This window comes from Lucilia sericata, unplaced genomic scaffold, assembly GCF_015586225.1.
Source record: "Lucilia sericata isolate MDLA Ls3-8-SP2 unplaced genomic scaffold, ASM1558622v1 Contig000178F_arrow, whole genome shotgun sequence".
Taxonomy (NCBI): domain Eukaryota; kingdom Metazoa; phylum Arthropoda; class Insecta; order Diptera; family Calliphoridae; genus Lucilia; species Lucilia sericata.
This window is the reverse complement of record NW_023994206.1, coordinates 12496-35000: the sequence shown is the minus strand read 5'-3', so window position 1 is coordinate 35000 and position 22505 is coordinate 12496. Positions and strand designations below refer to the sequence as shown.

General features: G+C 30.3%; 1 protein-coding gene across 1 annotated transcript; it reads left to right on the top strand.

Annotated features, from left to right (window-relative positions):
• The first annotated feature begins 17451 nt into the window (after window positions 1-17451).
• On the top strand, window positions 17452-18195 carry LOC119601612 (mucin-5AC-like). The gene has a single exon (XM_037952644.1). The coding sequence runs from the start codon at window positions 17452-17454 to the stop codon at window positions 18193-18195; it is 744 nt and encodes a 247-aa protein (XP_037808572.1).
• Window positions 18196-22505: the final 4310 nt, after the last annotated feature.

The following is a 22505-nucleotide window of genomic DNA, read 5'->3' as shown; positions in this document are numbered from 1 at the left end:
TAATATATTATATCTTAATAAAGTATTTTAAATAAAAAGTTGCATTACTGTTATTTTAAAACTATTGTAGAAAGAAATATTCTATATAGTATAAGGTTACATTACAGCAAACAATTTTATTGTTATTTAAATTGCAAACAAACCGTTAATTTTGAAAGTGGTATAAGTGCTATGTAATTTTCCAATATTCATATTAAATTTTTGTTCATATTTTACATAAATATGTAAAGTACCTTTATCAGTGGCATAAGGTATTCTGAAGCTCCTAAACTAAATATTGCACAATTTCCAAGAAAATCCAAAAATACGCGAAATAGTCATTTAATATTTACACATATTTTTCTCGGGAGATTAAAATATTTTTAATATTAATGTAAACATCATTATTTCCATTCAAGTTGGACATTATCCTACCTGTATTCTTTATGAATTAGTTTTCTTAAAAAATTCAAAAACAGGTAGAAGGTTAATTAAAATTTTCCAATTGAAATTTACAATGTGTAAAAAGTTATTTCAAGAAATAATAAAAATATTCATTATTTCCATGAATTTATTATTTTTATAAAAGGACACGTGTTAAAAATTTTTGAATGAAATATGTTAGTTACTGTTCTGATTCAATAGTCCTTATTTTGATCTAAATAGATAATCCAGATATAAACATGATATTCCAGATATTCCAAATTTAGACATGATATTCCTATGATATTTACTTCAGCTCTATTTCCTTCCCAGAAAGAAAGCAAGAAAACAAGAAAAAAGTCTTCTAAAATATTCTATATATGTATATAAAATTCTAACGTTACTGACTGACTGACTGATTTACTTACTGATTCATCATCGCACAGCCTAAACGGTTAAAGCTAAAGAGCTGAAATTTGGACAGTAGGTTGGTCTCCCTCAAAATAGATCCACTAAGACGGGATTTTTGGAAATTCGAATGTTTAGGGGGTAAAAACGGGTAAATTCGGTAACCTCATATCTCCTAAACTAGAAAAGATACAAAAATAGTTTAAAGCTCATCGTCATTCATTTAAAAAATAAGCGGACAGGTGTCTGGTACTTTTTTAAAATTCGGCCCCTTTAGGGAATAAACGGGTAAAAACTGTATTTTGGTACTTTTTCTCCACCCCATGTATCTTTTAAACCAGTGAACATTCAAACAATATTTTTGACTCCTTCATAACTTGATGAAAAAATATAAATTTAGTACTTTTTGGTTATTCGGACGTTTAAGGGGTAAAAATTGTACCTATTTTTGGTACTTTTTTCATAAAACATTGTTTTTGGTTTATTAACTTATACGTATGAATACATAATAACGGGCTCCCGCTACGATGTTGCAACTTTTTGGAATAGCATTTTTATTTCGTTAATGGGGAGAAAAAAGTACCAAAAGGGGTAAAAACGGGAAATTTGATTTTATTCAAACACAATGATCCAATTTAGATAAAATTTTTAGATTTAGAAATACTAAATATGCTAATGGGGTGTTATTTGGAACCCCGGTACCATGTGATATTTTTTGGTACTTTTTCATTCTCCATCTGGTACTTTTTGAGTTTTCTATGAAATCGAAACATGAAATTAATAATAAAGGGACTTTTCGGCACTTTTTCGGTCTACACAGGTATTTTTTTGAGTTTTCTTTAAAATTAAACCTAGAAACATGAAATTAAGCATGTAGAGACCGGAGTAAATGAGAATCTATAAAAGCGGACTTTTTGGTACTTTTTCGTCCTTCGACTGGTACTTTTGGAGTTTTCTATAAAATCGAAACATGAAATTAATAATAAAGGGACTTTTTGGTCTACACAGGTATTTTTTGAGTTTTCTTTAAAATTAAACCTAGAAACATGAAATTAAGCATGTAGAGACCGGAGTAAATGAGAATCTATAAAAGCGGACTTTTTGGTACTTTTTCGTCCTTCGACTGGTACTTTTGGAGTTTTCTATAAAATTTATTAATTATAAAACATTGTGATCCCATACGATATTTTCTTTTAAACTGTCCAGCTCACTAATGGACAACACTTATCCGAAAATATTTTGGGTAACATCATATTACATAACAGCGAATATTATGAGGGGGGTAACTCAAGCACCATTTTTTGTGAGTCGGTCTAATGTACATATATTACTTCTTTTAGATTAGTTGTTAAATCAATTATTTTTTCTACTATTTTAACTTCAATTATTTCAATAAAAACTATAAAATTTCATTTTATTTAGATTTATTTTTATAGATTTTATTTTGGTGAGTATACAAATAGAAGAAGAGAAAACTTCTTCTAGAAGAAGAGAATACTCAACTTCTAGAAGAAGAGAATAATCATCTTCTAGAAGAAGAGAAAACTCATCTTCTAGAAGAGAAAACTCATCTTCTAGAAGATAAGATAGGAACACTTCTAGATGATACTAGGTAGTTACTTCAAGAAGTGACTTCCTAGTCACATCTAGAAGAGTCATCTAGAAGTTTCTTCTGCGGGTCTTCCAGAAGTATCTTCCACGTTACTCTTAGACGTTCCCCAGCTCGACATCGGTTCTTCCCGACTGGTGACAAGAATTCTTATACTTCCGCAACATCGCTGGCGAGCTTTTAGCACGTTTGGAAGTTTCACACGGGTAACATCCGCAATAGAAAATGTTTGGGAACACGATTCGTCATGTTAAATTCAATATTTTACCCAGTTTCAAAAAATCTTTGTTATGTTTTATAATGGTTCCCAAAATATTTCTAACCTATCGATGGCCGTTCGTGAACTGAACCGGTTACAAAAAAGTCCCTTTTTAGTCATTTTTTTAAATTATACAGCATTTCTCTAACAATATATACAGTATTTGGTATCATTTGAAAGGTTTGAAGCCAAGTCTAGTGGTGCGCAAAATTTGCAAAATTGTGCATACATTTTATTTTTCTTAGTGAAAACCCTAACAATTTTAAATATTTTGGAATATGCAATTATAAGCAGACGGTTATACATGATTAATACATCATTGGACGCGGCTTTAAAATACCTTTTTAACGATACTCCGTATTGGATATTTTGTTTCAAAACAAACAAAAATTAAACAAGTAAGAGTACTATATTCGGCTGTGCCGAATCTTATATACCCTTCACCATGATGTGTTAAAAAACAGTCAGTACGAATTTTATTACAAAAAAATCAAAAAATACCAATTGTATCCCATTTTATACGTTCTAACTTAATCCTTGCTCTTCATGCTTAATTTCATATTTCTAGGTTCAATATTATAGAAATTTCAAAAAGTACCTTTTGTAAAACGAAAAAGTACCAAAAAGTCCGCTTTTATAGGTTCTTACCTAGTCAAGGCCCCACATGCTAAATTTCATGTTTCTAGGTTCAATATTATAGAAAATTCAAAAAGTACCTGGCCTAATCCGGGCTCTACATACTTAATTTCATGTTTCTAGGTTCAATATTATAGAAATTTCAAAAAGTACCTTTTGTAGAACGAAAAAGTACCAAAAAGTCCCCTTTAATAGGTTCTTACCTAGTCAAGGCCCTACATGCTTAATTTCATGTTTCTGGGTACAATATTATAGAAAATTCAAAAAGTACCCTTTGGAGAACGAAAAAGTACCAAAAGTCCACTTTTATGTGTTCTGGCCTAATCCGGTCTCCACATACTTAATTTCATGTTTCTAGGTTCAATATTATAGAAAATTCAAAAAGTACCTTTTGTAGAACGAAAAAGTACCAAAAAGTCCCCTTTTATGTGCTCTGGCCTAATCCGGGCTCTACATATTTAATACCATGTTTCTAGGTTCAATATTATAGAAAATTCCAAGAGTACCTTTTGTATAACGAAAAAGTACCAAAAAATCCCTTTTTATAGGTTCTTACTTAGTCAAGGTCCTACATGCTAAATTTCATGTTTCTAGGTTCAATATTATAGAAAATTCAAAAAGTACCTTTTGTAGAACGAAAAAGTACCAAAAAGTGCCCTTTAATGTGTTCTAGCCTATCCAGGCTCTACATATTTAATTTCATATTTCTAGCCAATAACAACGTAACATGTTCATTCTTTGCTTTGTGTTTATAAACAAGAATTACAATAACAAATAACAAAAAAATTTACCGTTTGATATGTGTTTTGTTTTTGTTTGTTTATTATTTTGTATAAGCATGCACTAAAAAAGTAAACTTCGTTATTTATGGGCCGATTGGGCTGATTTTAAATAGCGTTCTATTCGACCGTATTTCCGATAGAATTATTGAAAATTCGGATCTCGCAGATATCTGGGGTCTTCAGAAAACTGATTTCAACATACACACAGACAGACAGACAGACGGACATGGCTAAATCGACTCCGCTATCTATAAGGATCCAGAATATATATACTTTATAGGGTCGGAAAGTTATATTATAGAAATTACAAACGGAATGACAAACTTTTATATACCCTTCCACAGTGGGGCAGAATCGAAATTTTTTGGAAATAAATCTGGCATTTCTAAACGGCTGATCCGATCGGGATAAAATTGGCGTGAGCGTAGCCAAGGAGTATTCGAGTTTAAGTTTTGAAGATGAACCCTGCAAATGCCGCAGGGACGGCGCTGTGGCGGCTCAAATTAGGGTACCTACGACATGTATTTTTTTCTTGTTAGTTAGACAACAAAATTTCCAATAATATACAAAAAATTTCAGATCAATATCATTTACAGATCCAAAAATATACGTTTTTTAATTTAAAAATTCAAAAAATTTTAGATTTTTGCCGTTTTTTTTGCCAAAAATGTGTCTTAACTCTTTTATTAATAAAATGAAATTTTCTTTAAGAACATATAACAATTTTATAGTTTTCTAAAAGGTATCTTTACGCAGAACGCTTTGGCGTAAAAAACTTGTCCTATTTTTTGAAAATGTTGCCACTGCGTCCTTCCGAATATGACCTATTTTTTATCAAAACTTCAACTTTGGGCGACATGTTCTAAAATCCCAAAGCTGGGATCATAAAACTGATAGCAGTTTTGGAAACCTCAATATGTTTTCTATTTACTCCAAAAGTATTTTCCCAGCCCTGAAAGAAATGTGGACCCTATGGGCAAAAAAGTAAAAAATCCCATTTTTGGGATTTTCATTCCTATTTTTGGGAATTGCGGGATGCCCTTTGACCTTTTCAATTTTTTTTTTTGCATTTTCTTATTTGAAATGACAAATTTAACAAGCGTTGAAAATTTCATTGAGTTTTGTTCATAAATAAAGATTTTGTCATATATTACATATTTGTTTAATTTCTAAAACTATGATTTATATCAAAATTTTAATAGGGTCGCAGATAGCTACAACAATTTAGTCCATATTTATCCCTTAATATCATTTTTTAGTTAGATATGAAAATTCTCGACCCTTTACAAAAAATTTCAAGCCAATATCTCAATTACATTCAAAAATATGTTCATTTAAACTTGTGTCCATCTTTTTCATATTTTAGTATTAAGTATGACAGAACATACATTTGGTGTTGAATAAAATATTTGGACAATTTTTAAAAATTATTTAGTTAATTATTTTATTAAAGACTATAACATTGTATATACAATAAAAAAATTATAATTTTATTATGAGCCACGCACAACAACACCTAAATCACCACACACAAACCACCTTTTCCGCCCACCGAAATATAAAACACAATTTAATACAATTAGTTAGTATAATAGATTTTTTTATTTGAACTGTTTATCTTAAACATAATACAATTAATTCTTACAACCTACTTATATAGTTAATTCCTAACACTACTTATTTTCTATAAAATAATCTGTCATATCGGTATACATATCCAGAAGGTAATATAAGTCCTTTAAATCTTCCTTGTTTTGAGATGATATAGTTTCATAACAAATCCATCTTTTTCGCATAGTTGAAAGAACAGGATCAGAAGATAGAAGTAAACTATTAAAAATATCTTCATTTTGTGATTGCCTGGAGCATTTTCTTGAGCTGAATAGTTGAACATGCTTAAAATCTCGATTCCTCGCTTCCTGGGCTTCTTCTGTTAACTCTCCAAGTGGAAGAATATTCGATTCAATTATTATTTGACAGAGATACAAGTAATTTAGAAATTTCAGATGTATATTCCCCAAATCGATTTCCATTAATTTTATGTTTACTATTCAGTGCCATTAAAATAGTGTTAACTCTTCGAAGCAACTCCTTGTCGATTCCAGTTATTTTTGAAGTAATTTCAAAATCACGAAAAAACCTTGGAAGTGGTTTGTCGATGTTTAATCCCATCTGAACTTTAAATTCTTCTTGGATTCTGCTTTTTTCCGCAGCTCTCAGTTCTTTCAATTATTCATTATTTTTTGTTGATTTAGTAAGATTCTCTGGCACACTTCTATATTTGAGGTCGTATGCTATGTGTAAAAAGTAATCCAAAAATCGTATTCTGGCATGAAGTGGTGAAATTCCGAAAGACAGGACATCTTCATTAATACTTCTGCGTTTGTTTATATATAATTTCTTTTGATTTCCATCCACAGACTTACTTTTTACATAAAAAAAGTTTTCAATTTTTAATATGCCTGTTTTGTCTACTTTTCTACTATATGTAGTTTTTATATAATTTGAAATGTCTTCAATTCTTTATCTTCCCTTTTGAAGATACACTCCATAAAACGGAACACAACTCTTCGTACTTTAATGTAATCTTCATTGTAGACTTATTAAATATGGTACTTAAAATCTGAGAAGTTTACTTATATACCAATTCTTGTCATTTCCGATACAGGTATTCCAAAGTAAAAAAATACGAATTGTCTATTATATTACTATAACCTGTAATTCAGTCATTGATATTTCTTATTAGTGAATGAATCGAAATTATCATTACCTGTATATTTTTACCTACATGATCATAAACGAAACAAAACGAAATGATCTGTCGAAAAAATTTAGGTAAAAAATAGTTATAAATTTCTGAAAATTTAAGCATAATAGGACCTTTCAATTATAAGGATAAGCAAACAAATAGAAAATAGGTAAATATAAGATTTAAATTTGTTCTGTCATATTTAATACTAAAATATGAAAAATATGAAATTAAAGGATACAGGTTTAAATGAACATATTTTTGAATGTAATTGAGATATTGGCTTGAAAATTTTTGTAAAGAATCGAGAATTTCCATATCTAACTAAAAAATATATTAAGGGATAAATATGGACTAAATTGTTGTAGCTATATGCGACCCTATTAAAATTTTGATATAAATCATAGTTTTAGAAATTAAACAAATATGTAATATATGACAAAATCTTTATTTATGAACAAAACTCAATGAAATTTTCAACGCTTGTTAAATTTGTCATTTCAAATAAGAAAATGCAAAAAAAATTGAAAAGGTCAAAGGGCATCCCGCAATTCCCAAAAATAGGAATGAAAATCCCAAAAATGGGATTTTTTACTTTTTTGCCCATAGAGTCCACATTTCTTTCAGGGCTGGGAAAATACTTTTGGAGTAAATAGAAAACATATTGAGGTTTCCAAAACTGCTTTCAGTTTTCTGATCCCAGCTTTGGGATTTTAGAACATGTCGCCCAAAGTTGAAGTTTTGATAAAAAATAGGTCATATTCGGAAGGACGCAGTGGCAACATTTTCAAAAAATAGGACAAGTTTTTTACGCCAAAGCGTTCTGCGTAAAGATACCTTTTAGAAAACTATAAAATTGTTGTATGTTCTTAAAGAAAATTTCATTTTATTAATAAAAGAGTTGACACATTTTTGGCAAAAAAAAACGGCAAAAATCTAAAATTTTTTGAATTTTTAAATTAAAAAACGTATATTTTTGGATCTGTAATTTTTTGTATATTATTATTATTATTGTATATTATTATTATTTTGTTGTCTAACTAACAAGAAAATTGAGTCCATTTGGTCCAAAATTACGCCCGGTATTCAAAAAAAGGCGGACCAAGGTATGGTAAATTTTGTATCACTAAATTTTTAAATGCCTATAACTCGGATATTATAAGAGATAAGTAGTATGTCCAAGCATGTTTTTTCAAGATCTCGTCGAGATCTTTCAGAAAATATAAAAATCTGTATTTGGGTGAAAAACAAAAAAATGGCACGAGTTTAAAAATTTTACATGTCGTAGGTACCCTAATTTGAGACGCCACAGCGCCGTCCCTGGGGCATTTGCAGGGTTCATCTTCAAAACCTTAAACTCGAATACTCCTTGGCTACGCTCACGCCAAATTTTATCCCGATCGGATCAGCCGTTTAGAAATGCCAGATTTATTTCCAAAAAATTTGGATTCTGCTCCACTGTGTAACACTTCACAAATCCTGTTTGGAAGTGATTCATATAGCTTGACCAAGTAATTCACTTGCACTGAGCTCCAGACTTCTTTAATTGCATAGATTAGTTCAGGAATTATTAAATACTGTTTTCCAGACTCATAAACTTTTTGGACAACCCATTTCCACAAGTTTTCTATAATGTTTAAGTCTGGTGAATATGGAGGCCAGCTCAACAATTCAACATTTTGGAACTCTATATAAAATTTTACGATCTGGGTAGTGTGGATCGGGGCGTTATCTTTTTGCAGGATCCAAGGTCTAGTTCCATATAGGTCATTGAAACCCGAAAAAAGACTTTTTTATTAACCCAATGTAGTTCTTATCATTTATTCTTGAGCTTAAAAACTGATGCTCGAAGGTGCCACAGTAGGAAATTGCTCCCCATACCATGACGCCACCAACAATGCTATGTAGACGATCCATATAATGTGGTTCCTTCCGAAGGTCATCAAAATAGTACTTACATAGCAGTGTTGGTGGCGTCATGGTATGGGGAGCAATTTCCTATTATGGCACCTTCGAGCATCAGTTTTTAAGCTCAAGAATAAATGATAAGAACTACATTGGGTTAATAAAAAAGTCTTTTTTCGCATTTGAAGATTCAATGACCTATATGGACCTAGCCCTTGGATCCTGTAACAAGATAACGCCCCGATCCACACTGCCCGGACCGTAAAATCTTATATAGAATTCCAAAATGTTGAATTGTTGAGCTGGCCTCCATATTAACCAGACTTAAACATTATAGAAAATTTGTGGAAATGAGTTGTCTAAAAAGTTTATGAGTCTGGAAAACAGTATTCAATAATTCCTGAACTAATCAATGCAATTAAAGAAGTCTGGAGCTCAGTGCAAGTGAATTACATGGTCAAGCTATATGAATCACTTCCAAACAGGATTTGTGAAGTGTTAGTCAACCAAGGAGGTTCAACACATTACTAAAATAGCTAGTTTAATTTATATCGTTGTAAATAATCCAAATCAATAAGTTTTAATTACAAAACTTGCTTTAAAATCACTTTTTCGGGGAGATGTTCTATTCAAGTGGCGAATTTTTAACAGTAGCTTTTTTCGGTTAATTTATAAAAAAAAATTATATAAAATCAAATATAACAGATATGACAACCATTCATATCACATTTTATTCAGAACAAAAAATATTACAATGAGGGGGAAAAACAAGTTTCCAGAAATTCCTGATCCAAAAATATAAGCTTTGAAAAAAAATTGATATATATGCTATTCAAGTGGCGAGGAGTGTATAAGAGATGTCAAGAACGCACTTAACGATTTTGAAGATTCTAACTACAATAGTTTTCCAGATTTATAATATGTTACATATGAGAGATGTCAATCACAACCATTCATATCACAGTTTATTCAGAACAAAAAATATTACAATGAGGGGGAAAACAAGTTTCCAGAAATTCCTGATCCAAAAATATAAGCTTTGAAAAAAAATTGATATATGTGCTATTCAAGTGGCGAGGAGTGTATAAGAGATGTCAAGAACGCACTTAACGATTTTGAAGATTCTAACTACAATAGTTTTCCAGATTTATAATATGTTACATATGAGAGATGTCAATCAAATTATTGCAAGTTCGCCAGTTTCTATCTATCGTCAATTTCTATTTATCTATGAAAAATTTGAATTATATAAGAGTTTCCAAGATACTCGAAATTTTATATTTAATTCATATATGTTGTGCCAAGCCACCCATTGAAAGCCCGCCCGTTATTTCCAAATGTTCACATGAATGTCAAAGTTCTTCATGTAAAATTTTAATATTCTAAATCTAATAGTTTCTCAAATATACGAATTTTTCTATTTGATTCATGTGGGGGCTTCAAGCTCCCCAGATGAAAGTCCGCATTTTGTCCTCCAAAATGTTCAGATGCAAAATTTGAAGAATTTAGTTCCATTAGTTTCCCAGATAAACGAATTTTCATATTTAATTAATATGGGAGGTGCCGCTCATCTCATGGATAGTACGCCAATTTATTACCCAAAATGTTTAAATGGATGTTAAAGTTATTCGTGCAAAATTTTAAGATTCTAACTGTAATAGATTCCAAAATAATTGTATTTATTGTATTTGTATTTAATTTATATGAGAGGTGTCACGCCCCCTAATGCTAGCCCGCATACTTTTTGTCCTAAATAATCATATTGACACTAAAGTTGCTCCGACAAAATTTGAGGACACTAACTGTTATACACATTCATTATTATAGGAAGGGCTTATTGCAGTAGCTCTATATGCCACAAAAATAAAATTTTGAGTAAATCGACATTAAAGTTTAAAAAAATTCTCAAATTTTTTTTTTTTTTTTTTAATTTGTATTTTAAACACGCCTAATAATCATATAAGGTCGATAACTATCTTATGCCAATAGATGGATATCATAAATAGAGTTATTGCCTAACAATATTTGAAAATTTTTTATATTCAAAAAACAAGTTTTTTTCAAAGTGGCTTATCATGTTCTTGCTATAAAAAAATGTATACATTTTATTTTCAATATGAAATTTATATTTTAAGTTACTTTTTATATGAGAATAAATTTGGCTAAATATACTTAGCTAAATTATTCTGCAGTAAAAGGCAGGTCCTGTGGTATGGTTCTATTTTAAATAGAATGACAAAACACATTGTTTTGGGTTTTGCACTGAATATTCAGATTAAAATTTGATTATTCAGTTGTTCAGTTCAGTTCATAGTTGATTTTCTGCTTCTTGATCATTATTTTAAACATCTGAACCAATTTCAATGCATCTTGTGTCAGAAGACTTGCACGGATTTAAGAAATTTCAAGTCCATTGTTCAAAAGAGGTTTCGATATGCACTTTATATAACAGGCTTTATAATATTATGCTTTTGTGCTGATGATTGTGATATGTTTCACAAAGATTATAGGATATGCTGCAATGTCTTTGCTAATGATAAATATGACTTTATATTATGCATATAGTTTGAACATTATATAAGATTTTTCCACGAAATGAAAGCAAATTTATAAGCAAAATTTATTGATGTTTTGCAATCGATCATTTTCCAATCAGCAAGAACTTGGTAAGCAACATAATTATATATATGAAATTATTTTTATGCAATAACATGGTAAGCCACTTTAATTTCAAAAAATTATATCTCTCGAGATTTCGAGCAAAAAATTTTTCTCTTCGCATAATGATACTTGTCTTAACTTGTTCTATTACAGTAACATAAAAAATATCAATTCCGCTTTTATCTCCATCATTATAAAGGACTTTCTTAAAAAGTGTAAAAAATGTATGTGGCATATCGAGTTTATGAAATAAAATTTTTTTCAAATAAAATCGAATTGTGATGGTTGGTGGCATATCGAGTTACTGCAATAAGCCCTTCATATATATATTGGTAAAATTATCTTAAAAAAATGCCCTTACGTACCGTATAAAGCAAGCCTAGTGCTAGGGTAACAAGAAATACCGAAACGACCTATTCCTTTGTATAGGAAGTCAGATCGCTTAGACTTAGCTAATGAGTTTTATGTTCTCCACCAAAATCCAATGAGTTTTTTATGGTTCTCCACGATTACGTTTCCGCATTCAGTTACGCTACGATCGAAAATTGGTATTCCAACAAAAATCGGAATCGGAAGAAAAAGAAGAAGCCATTCCATTTTATTTCAATGCTTTACGATTGTGTGTATTCTGCATTACGATCGTAGCTACGTTTTTGTAAGTTGTTGTTTGTGCGGCGAAGAGTAGTATGGAAACGCAGAATACCAAAGTTGCCAAACGGAGAAAATTTCAATTCGAATTGAAATGCAGAATAGGGGTGAATGTAAAAGTTAGGTTATAAATCCGAATGCATATGGTTAATATGTAGAACTCGAAAAACAGTAACGCGGTACCGTTATCCGACGCCACACACTAAACCAATGCGGTAGTGAAACGTAAAACTCTCGAAGGCAGAGCAAAAAGGACGGCCTGATTACCCTTTAGAGATAATGGCAATGACGCACGACGATCTTCCTTCACCCAGAGCTGAACTACGAATGTAAACCACGCTTTTAACATGATTTCATTTCAATTCTTTTTCATGCTAATTCAAAATTCAACAACTTCGACCTGTTTCAGACTATGCCTTTTGAGACAGGGACACCAGTCATACCTTACGAGCTTGTAGGGGAGAAAGAAGAAAAGAGTGTTGCAAAACAGGCACGAAACGTAATTTGAAGTTTTTTTTTCGACATGGCTTTTGTCACACCTTCGTAATTTTGGCAGTTGCTTCATTTCTGTTCTGATCTCACAGCATAAAGATCGTGTGCGATTACTATCACACATGTTAAGTGTTACCATATCCAATAATTTTATTTTTCTTAATATTTTATTTTATTCGAAAGTAATTGATTTTTTCAAATGTTAGCTTATTAAAATGAAATTATTTCTTTAATAAAAAATAAATTACTACAAAAAGATCTAAAAATTACAGCTAATGGTAAACAAAAATGTAATTTAAAGTATTTTAGAAATGTTTTTATAAGATAATGAAATAACTACTTAAAAAATTAACAATATTAATTCGTTTACAAAATATTTAAATAAATACATTAAGAATTATAAATATGGCAACTCTCACACTTATTAGCAGGCATGCCTTAAAAGTCACAATGTAAACATTAAAAAATCTATCTATCTATCTATCTATCTATCTATCTATCTATCTATCTACCTATCTATCTATCTATCTATCTATCTATCTATCTATCTATCTATCTATCTATCTATCTATCTTCTATCTTCTATCTTATCTTATCTTATCTTATCTTATCTTATCTTATCTTATCTTATCTTATCTTATCTTATCTTATCTTATCTTATCTTATCTTATCTTATCTTATCTTATCTTATCTTATCTTATCTTATCTTATCTTATCTTATCTATCTTATCTTATCTTATCTTATCTTATCTTATCTTATCTTATCTTATCTTATCTTATCTTATCTTATCTTATCTTATCTTATCTTATCTTATCTTATCTTATCTTATCTTATCTTCTTATCTTATCTTATCTTATCTTATCTTATCTTATCTTATCTTATCTTATCTTATCTTATCTTATCTTATCTTATCTTATCTTATCTTATCTTATCTTATCTTATCTTATCTTATCTTATCTTATCTTATCTTATCTTATCTATCTTATCTTATCTTATCTTATCTTATCTTATCTTATCTTATCTTATCTTATCTTATCTTATCTTATCTTATCTTATCTTATCTTATCTTATCTTATCTTATCTTATCTTATCTTATCTTATCTTAGCTTATCTTATCTTATCTAGCTTATCTTATCTTATCTTATCTTATCTTATCTATCTTATCTTATCTTATCTTATCTTATCTTATCTTATCTTATCTTATCTTATCTTATCTTATCTTATCTTATCTTATCTTATCTTATCTTATCTTATTCTTATCTTATCTTATCTTATCTTATCTTATCTTATCTTATCTTATCTTATCTTATCTTATCTTATCTTATCTTATCTTATCTTATCTTATCTTATCTTATCTTATCTTATCTTATCTTATCTTATCTTATCTTATCTTATCTTATCTTATCTTATCTTATCTTATCTTATCTATCTTATCTTATCTTATCTTATCTTATCTTATCTATCTTATCTTATCTTATCTTATCTTATCTTATCTTATCTTATCTTATCTTATCTTATCTTATCTTATCTTATCTTATCTTATCTTATCTTATCTTATCTTATCTTAGCTTATCTTATCTTATCTTATCTTATCTTATCTTATCTTATCTTATCTTATCTTATCTTATCTTATCTTATCTTATCTTATCTTATCTTATCTTATCTTATCTTATCTTATCTTATCTTATCTTATCTTATCTTATCTTATCTTATCTTATCTTATCTTATCTTATCTTATCTTATCTTATCTTATCTTTATCTTATCTTATCTTATCTTATCTTATCTTATCTTATCTTATCTTATCTTATCTTATCTTATCTTATCTTATCTTATCTTATCTTATCTTATCTTATCTTATCTTATCTTATCTTATCTTATCTTATCTTATCTTATCTTATCTTATCTTATCTTACTTATCTTATCTTATCTTATCTTATCTTATCTTATCTTATCTTATCTTATCTTATCTTATCTTATCTTATCTTATCTTATCTTATCTTATCTTATCTTATCTTATCTTACTTTCTTATCTTATCTTATCTTATTATCTTATCTTATCTTATCTTATCTTATCTTATCTTATCTTATCTATCTTATCTTATCTTATCTTATCTTATCTTATCTTATCTTATCTTATCTTATCTTTATCTTATCTTATCTTATCGTATCTTATCTTATCTATCTTATCTTATCTTATCTTATCTTATCTTATCTTATCTTATCTTATCTTATCTTATCTTATCTTATCTTATCTTATCTTATCTTATCTTATCTTATCTTATCTTATCTTATCTTATCTTTATCTTATCTTATCTTATCTTATCTTATCTTATCTTATCTTATCTTATCTATCTTATCTTATCTTATCTTATCTTATCTTATCTTATCTTATCTTATCTTATCTTATCTTATCTTATCTTATCTTATCTTATCTTATCTTATCTTATCTTATCTTATCTTATCTTATCTTATCTTATCTTATCTTATCTTATCTTATCTTATCTTATCTTATCTTATCTTATCTTATCTTATCTTATCTTATCTTATCTTATCTTATCTTATCTTATCTTATCTTATCTTATCTTATCTTATCTTATCTTATCTTATCTTATCTTATCTTATCTTATCTTATCTTTATCTTATCTTATCTTATCTTATCTTATCTTATCTTATCTTATCTTATCTTATCTTATCTTATCTTATCTATCTTATCTTATCTTATCTTATCTTATCTTATCTTTCTGATCTTATCTTAGCTTCTTATCTTATCTTATCTTATCTTAATCTTATCTTATCTTATCTTATCATCTTATCTTATCTTAGCTTATCTTATCTTATCTTATCTTATCTTTATCTTATCTTATCTATATACTTATCTTATCTTATCTTATCTATCTTATCTTATCTTATCTTATCTTATATTATCTTTATCTTATCTTATCATTATCTTATCTTATCTTATCTTATCTTATCTTATCTTATCTTACTATCTTATCTTATCTTATCTTATCTTATCTTATCTTATCTTATCTTATCTTATCTTATCGTTATCTTATCTTATCTTATCTTATCTTATCTTATCGTATCTTTATCTGATCTTATCTTATCTTCTTATCTTATATTATCTTATCTTATCTTATCTTATCTTATCATTTCATTATCATTATCTATAATCTATCTTATCTTATCTTATCTTATCTTATCTTATCTTATCTTATCTATCTTATCTTATCTTATCTTATCTTATCTTATCTTATCCTTATCTTATCTTATCTATCTTATCTTATCTTATCTTATCTTATCTTATATCTTATCTTATCTTATCTTATCTTATCTTATCTTATCTTATCTTATCTTATCTTATCTTATCTTATCTTATCTTATCTTATCTTATCTTATCTCTATCTTATCTTATCTTAGTCTTATCTTATCTTATCTTATCTTATCTTATCTTATCTTATCTTATCTTATCTTATCTTATCTTATCTTATCTTATCTTATCTTATCTTATCTTATCTTATCTTATCTTATCTTATCTTATCTTATCTTATCTTATCTATCTTATCTTATCTTATCTTATCTTATCTTATCTTATCTTATCTTATCTTATCTTATCTTATCTTATCTATTATCTTCTTATTATCTTATCTTTATTCTTATTCTTATCTGATCTTATCTTATCTTATCTTATCTTATCTTCTTATCTTATCTTATCTTATCTTATCTTATCTTATCTTATCTTATCTTATCTTATCTTATCTTATCTTATCTTATCTTATCTATCTTATCTTATCTTATCTTATCTTATCTTATCTATCTTATCTTATCTTATCTTATCTTATCTTATCTTATCTTATCTTAGCTTATCTTATCTATCTTATCTTATCTTATCTTATCTTAACTTATCTTATCTTATCTTATCTTATCTTATCTTATCTTATCTTATCTTATCTTATCTTATCTTATCTTATCTTATCTTATCTTATCTTATCTTATCTTATCTTATCTATCTTATCTTATCTTATCTTATCTTATCTTATCTTATCTTATCTTATCTTATCTTATCTTATCTTATCTTATCTTATCTTATCTTATCTTATCTTATCTTATCTTATCTTATCTTATCTTATCTTATCTTATCTTATCTTATCTTATCTTATCTTATCTTATCTTATCTTATCTTTATCTTATCTTATCTTATCTTATCTTATCTTATCTTATCTTATCTTATCTTTCTATCTTATCTTATCTTATCTTATCTTATCTTATCTTATCTATCTTATCTTATCTATCTTATCTTATCTTATCTTATCTTATCTTATCTTATCTTATCTTATCTTATCTTATCTTATCTTATCTTATCTTATCTTATCTTATCTTATCTATCTTATCTTATCTTATCTTATCTTATCTTATCTTATCTTATCTTATCTTATCTTATCTTATCTTATCTTATCTTATTTCCTGCCAAACTATATGGTTGACACGAAGGGTAGTCATCTTGTCGCGATGTGAAGGCTTAAGTGCAATGAATCCTATGGGCCATGATGAAAGAGTCAGCTCTGCCCAAGCTGGCTGGCTCCAAGGGGTTACCCTTGTCAGACGGGCCATAGGACGAGCGCGAAACTAAGAACTACCCCTCCCAACTGGCAGATGTCTGTTTCCCATATTGGGCGGTCTGTCAGTAACCGCTCTATTGTTTGTTTTTTCTATCACTGAGATAGGACAATCGATAGAGCAGTCCGATTGAATCCCTAAAGGATTCATGCACTTAAATGTGCAGTCCGAAACCCATCAAGCGTCTGTTCCATATTGGGCGGCTTGATGGTCTGTTTGATCCCAGAGGGACGGCAGTTTTTATGTCCTGGCAGTAGGTAAAAATGCTACCCCCCTAAATGATGTCTGAAGAAGGAAAATGCCCCTCGTATCCGGTTCGGGGCTTGACAATATCCGGAGACCCTATTCCCACAGCGGCGACACCGGGCTGTGGTGAGTCGAATGTTACTGGCACCCGAGTTAGTCAGGTGGTAGCACCGGGCCTGTCTAATTCGCAAGCTACTGGAACAACAACAACAACAACAAAACTCGCAAGCAGCCGGCCCAAGCTGGTTGCTTGTAAACCAATCCCTCCCACCAAACCTTCAGTTGTGGGAAAGGTCCCAAGCGGTGAGGTACCTCTGCCCGTTGTGGCTAGTACCTCTGCAGCCGCGAGAGCAGCCCTAGCTGATCAAAAGTCAGCCTCTTCCCTTCCTTCGGGTGACAAAAAAGTCTCCTATGTGCCACCTTGTGCAAAAGAGGAATCGTCGACCCCGATGTCGGGTTCCTCATCCGCACCTCCCCCTACGCTGGAAAAGTCGTCGAACTCGATGTCGGGCTCTTCTAGCGTACCAGCAGATTCCCAACGGCACAAAACCCCTTCCCGTAGGGCTTTTGCACATCGGCTCGCCGCCGAACGCATTGTTGAGCGACATGGCGCCAAGCCCAACAATGTATTGTCAAAGGACGAGAAATCGTCTCTTGAATGGTCCAAAAATATCCTGGCTAGACAATATGACTCAGATCCTCCAGCCAAAGCAGTAGTGGCGAAGTCTGCTGCTGAGGCGCCTAAACGGCAAAGATCAGAGGAAGAGTCCCCTTCGTAGTCCACCATCCACCCGACGACTAAACGTCCAAAGAAGGCGCAAACTGTCGTCGTTAATAGGCCTTTCAGTGAGGTTGCCAAGAATCCACTGGTAAGGACTATTATCGACAGGAGCAATAGTGACGGGGCCATCTTTCAAGATAAATTGGGGATCATCCGTCAACGAATGCTCGGAGTGTACTGGAAAATCCAGGACCCGCCCCCCAAAATGATGACGCTGGTTGGTTCCAGGGTCACATAAAACTGCTGGCTTGTTCGAATAAGTGCTCTGCGTTACTTCTCAAGCTAGCGATTGAGTCCCTTGGGGAAGTGTGGCCAGGTGCTATGTTGGACGTGGTCCCGGTTTGTGAAATTCCTCGCAGACCGAGATCCATTGCCACCATCCCAACTGAGCCTCATGACCCGGCGGACATTCTGGCGCTCCTTCAGAGCGGAAACCCTCATCTACATACCCATAACTGGAAGGTGGTGAAGGTCTCCGAACCGATTGGAACAATCAGAAAAGCGATTGTGGTCCTTAATAAGGAGTCCGTATCGCCACTGCGAGGGTGCGAAAGCAAAGTGTACTATGGCTTTGATAGTATTACTCTCCGTATCTACCGCAGTGACGATAAACGCAACGCCGCCGCCTCTAGGGTTAAGCCAGAGGTTCCGCCCAAGAAGGACGATGAAAACATCGACGATCCCGCTGTTTCAGAAGGCGGGGAGAACTCCTCGGCGATCTGAAAGTGGCGGAGGACGACCCTTTCGTAGTAGGGTAGTTCTTAGTTTCGCGCTCGTCCTATGGCCCGTCTGACAAGGGTAACCCCTTGGAGCCAGCCAGCTTGGGCAGAGCTGACTCTTTCATCATGGCCCATAGGATTCATTGCACTTAAGCCTTCACATCGCGACAAGATGACTACCCTTCGTGTCAACCATATAGTTTGGCAGGAAATGGGTTTTTTTGCCGGTACTATATATATATATATATATATATATATATATATATATATATATATATATATATATATATATATATATATATATATATATATACATATATATACTCAAACCTCGTTTTATGGGAATTTGAATTAGTGCGGTTTAAAAATTCTAAAATTTTTCTTTGCAAAAATTAAAATTTTGGTCCACATACAAAAAAAAAATACAAAAAAAAAGTGATCAACAAAGTACAACTACTGATTTTTTTCCAATTCCGGTTCGGATATACAAAGTATTGTTCAAATCCTTTGTACATGAAGAAATATTAAGTTTTATTTTTAAGAAATGTTGTATATTTTCTTCGTTATGTGGAATTGGTATAATTTTGTTGTCTGTTTCCTTTATTTTTCCTTATTTTTTATGGTTTCAGTAAAGAATTACATTTTTTTGATTTTTTATATGCGATTTTGTTTGACATTTAAGGGAATGATTTGAAAATGTGCGCTTTTTTATCTAAAACCCAATTAGTGGATTTTGTATGGAGCTAGTGTATCGTTTTGTGCGAATTTGAATTATGCGCTTTTTTGCATAAAACGAGGTTTGAGTGTATATATATATTCAAAAAATAAAAGAGTAATGTTTGTTCGTAATCGATAAACTCAGGAACTAAGGCACCTGATTTCAAATATATGTTCCAGTGATCGTAAGAATTGTTCCTGTAAAGTTTTAAAATTTTCTAACAGATGGCGCCGACGTTTTCATTTTTTTGTCAATTACACCTTAACCGCTAAACCGATTATTTTATAATTTGATGGGTATATAGATTGTCCACATGGCTAAAAATGGGCCTGCAACGCAGTCCGGGCCCCACTAGTATAATATAAATACCAATAGCAACTCGACAATTGTACTTAGCCTATTGCAGTGCCCTCCGAACAGTAATTACAGAAACATCGATTCTAACCTCTTCTCTTAAGCAATCTGTATTATGGACATTTGCGGAATCACGCTCGCTTTTTGGACTATTTGGCTGTTTAAATATCTATCACCAATTAAATGTTTGCATTTTCAAATAAAAATTATTCCTTGAAACGCAGCAATGACTCTACGAATGAAAGCTATTTATCATATCTAATACAATCTAGCATTTCTTAAATACATACATATATATGGCTTGTTTATGCAAAAAAGAATCATTTTACTGTGGGATTCTGCGGACAAATTAAAATCAGCTGCCATAGGGCTAATCTTTAGGTGAAAGATTAGCGATTAAATTAAAATTAATCCTCAAAAGATGTTTTTGAGTACTCAATTAGTTAATTTTGTTTAATCTTAAGCACGAAATGCAAAAGTGTAAACAGCTGATGCAAAAAAATTGATCAAATTTTTATAAATATAAACATTAAATTGTTCTATTTAGGGCCAATCTTTAGGTGAAAGATTAGCGATTAAATTAAAATTAATCCTCGAATGATGTTTTTGAGTACTCAATTAGTTAATTTTGTTTGCAAGTTTAAGCGCCCAATGGAGGTGGTTTAAACATAAGCACGAAATGCAAAAGTGTAAACAGCTGATGCAAAAAAAATCATACAATTTTTATAAATATTAACATTAAAATATTCTATTTATTGATTAGTATAAATTATGGACACTTCAAAAGACATTTTTTTGTTTTTAATTTAAGTTTTCATTAATTTTTCATATTAAATTTACAATTGTCTCCTCCCTTTTATAAAATATGCATTGTTTTGATAACAAACAGTGACGTTTTCTGTTGTTTTGTATGGCAACACTGCGAAGTTTAATCTTGTACTCAAAAACATCAAAGGGGATTAACATAAGATTAAATTTATTTTTAGATTAACTAATCTGATTATTAATTGGCATTTGATTGCCATCTCAAAACCCCGCTCTTATTGATTAGTATAAATTATGGACACTTCAAAATACATTTTTTTGTTTTTGATTTAAGTTTTCCTTAATTTTCATATTAAATTTACAACTGTCTTCTTCTTTTTATAAAATATGCATTGTTTTGATAACAAACAGTGAAGTTTTCTGTTTGTATGGCAACACTGCGAAGTTGAATCTTGTACTCAAAGGGCAGTGTCACACGTTCAATATATATCGTGATATTTGCTGTATTGTGATATGTATTGAACGTGTAGCATGTAATCACTTTGTGATGTAATATTGACGGATCGTGTTCCATATCACAGAAAACCCCAATTTTCTGAAATCCAAAATTTGTATCAATCAAATCAATTTGTAGCATGTTTTGTGATATCAATCACGATACATTTGTAAAATTAGGAAAAATAAAAAAAAAACAAAGTCAAATATTTTTTTAAATGTTAATAAAAAATATAAAAGATAATAAATTTTTTCTAAATTTGTATGAATTTGGAGTTTTCGCGGCATTCTTGTTATCATCGTACGACCCGTGTAGCACGAAATAATGAAAATACTGACGCGATAAATATTGAACGTGTAGCATATCGAGGTATTCATCAAACTATTAAAATGGGTCGTGATTCATATATTCAATATATTGATCAATATATATTGAACGTGTGCCAGTGCCCAAAAACATCAAAGGGGATTAACATAAGATTAAATTTATTTTTAGATTAACTAATCTGATTATTAATTGGCATTTGATTACCATCTCAAAAACCCGCTCTTAACGATTTCACCTTACTTAGTGCATCCTGTTTTTATTATAAATATTTAGAACCTAAGTTTTTGACAACAAATATATAGATTCTTGATGACAAATGTATCACTTTATGTACCCTAATACCAATTTAACAGAATCACGATCTCAAGAATGACAATAATTATAAAGCCTAAGGAACACCTTTAAATAATATGGACAATTTCGTGTCAAATGACACAATTCAAAAATTCGATTTCGATGAAATTTGCACCAAAGTTAGTACTATTGGATAGTAGGCCATACACATCGGTCAAGAACTACCGGAGGTAGAGGGAGTCAGAGTTGGACATTTTGGTCACACAGGTTTTTTTTCAAATGAGTGTAACTTTTCACCTATTAATCGTAGCAAAAATTTCCAAAGGAGTTTTGATAGCTATTTCTTTACTGTTTACATTTTTTTAAATTATTTTAAATATTTTTTTTAATTGTAAAAATATGTACCTATGTAATACAAAAAAAAAAAAAAAACACAATGTTCGAAAAATTAAAAAAATATACAAAATATGCTATACAAATGTTATAAATATTCAAAATATATGCAATAAGCAAAATATGCTCAAAATATGTAAAAATATGCAGCAACAAATCGATGCCATTTTGTTGCAAATTCTTTGATTCGAAAAGAAAACTAGTTAAAAGTTATTTTGAGTTACTGACTACAAACATGCATT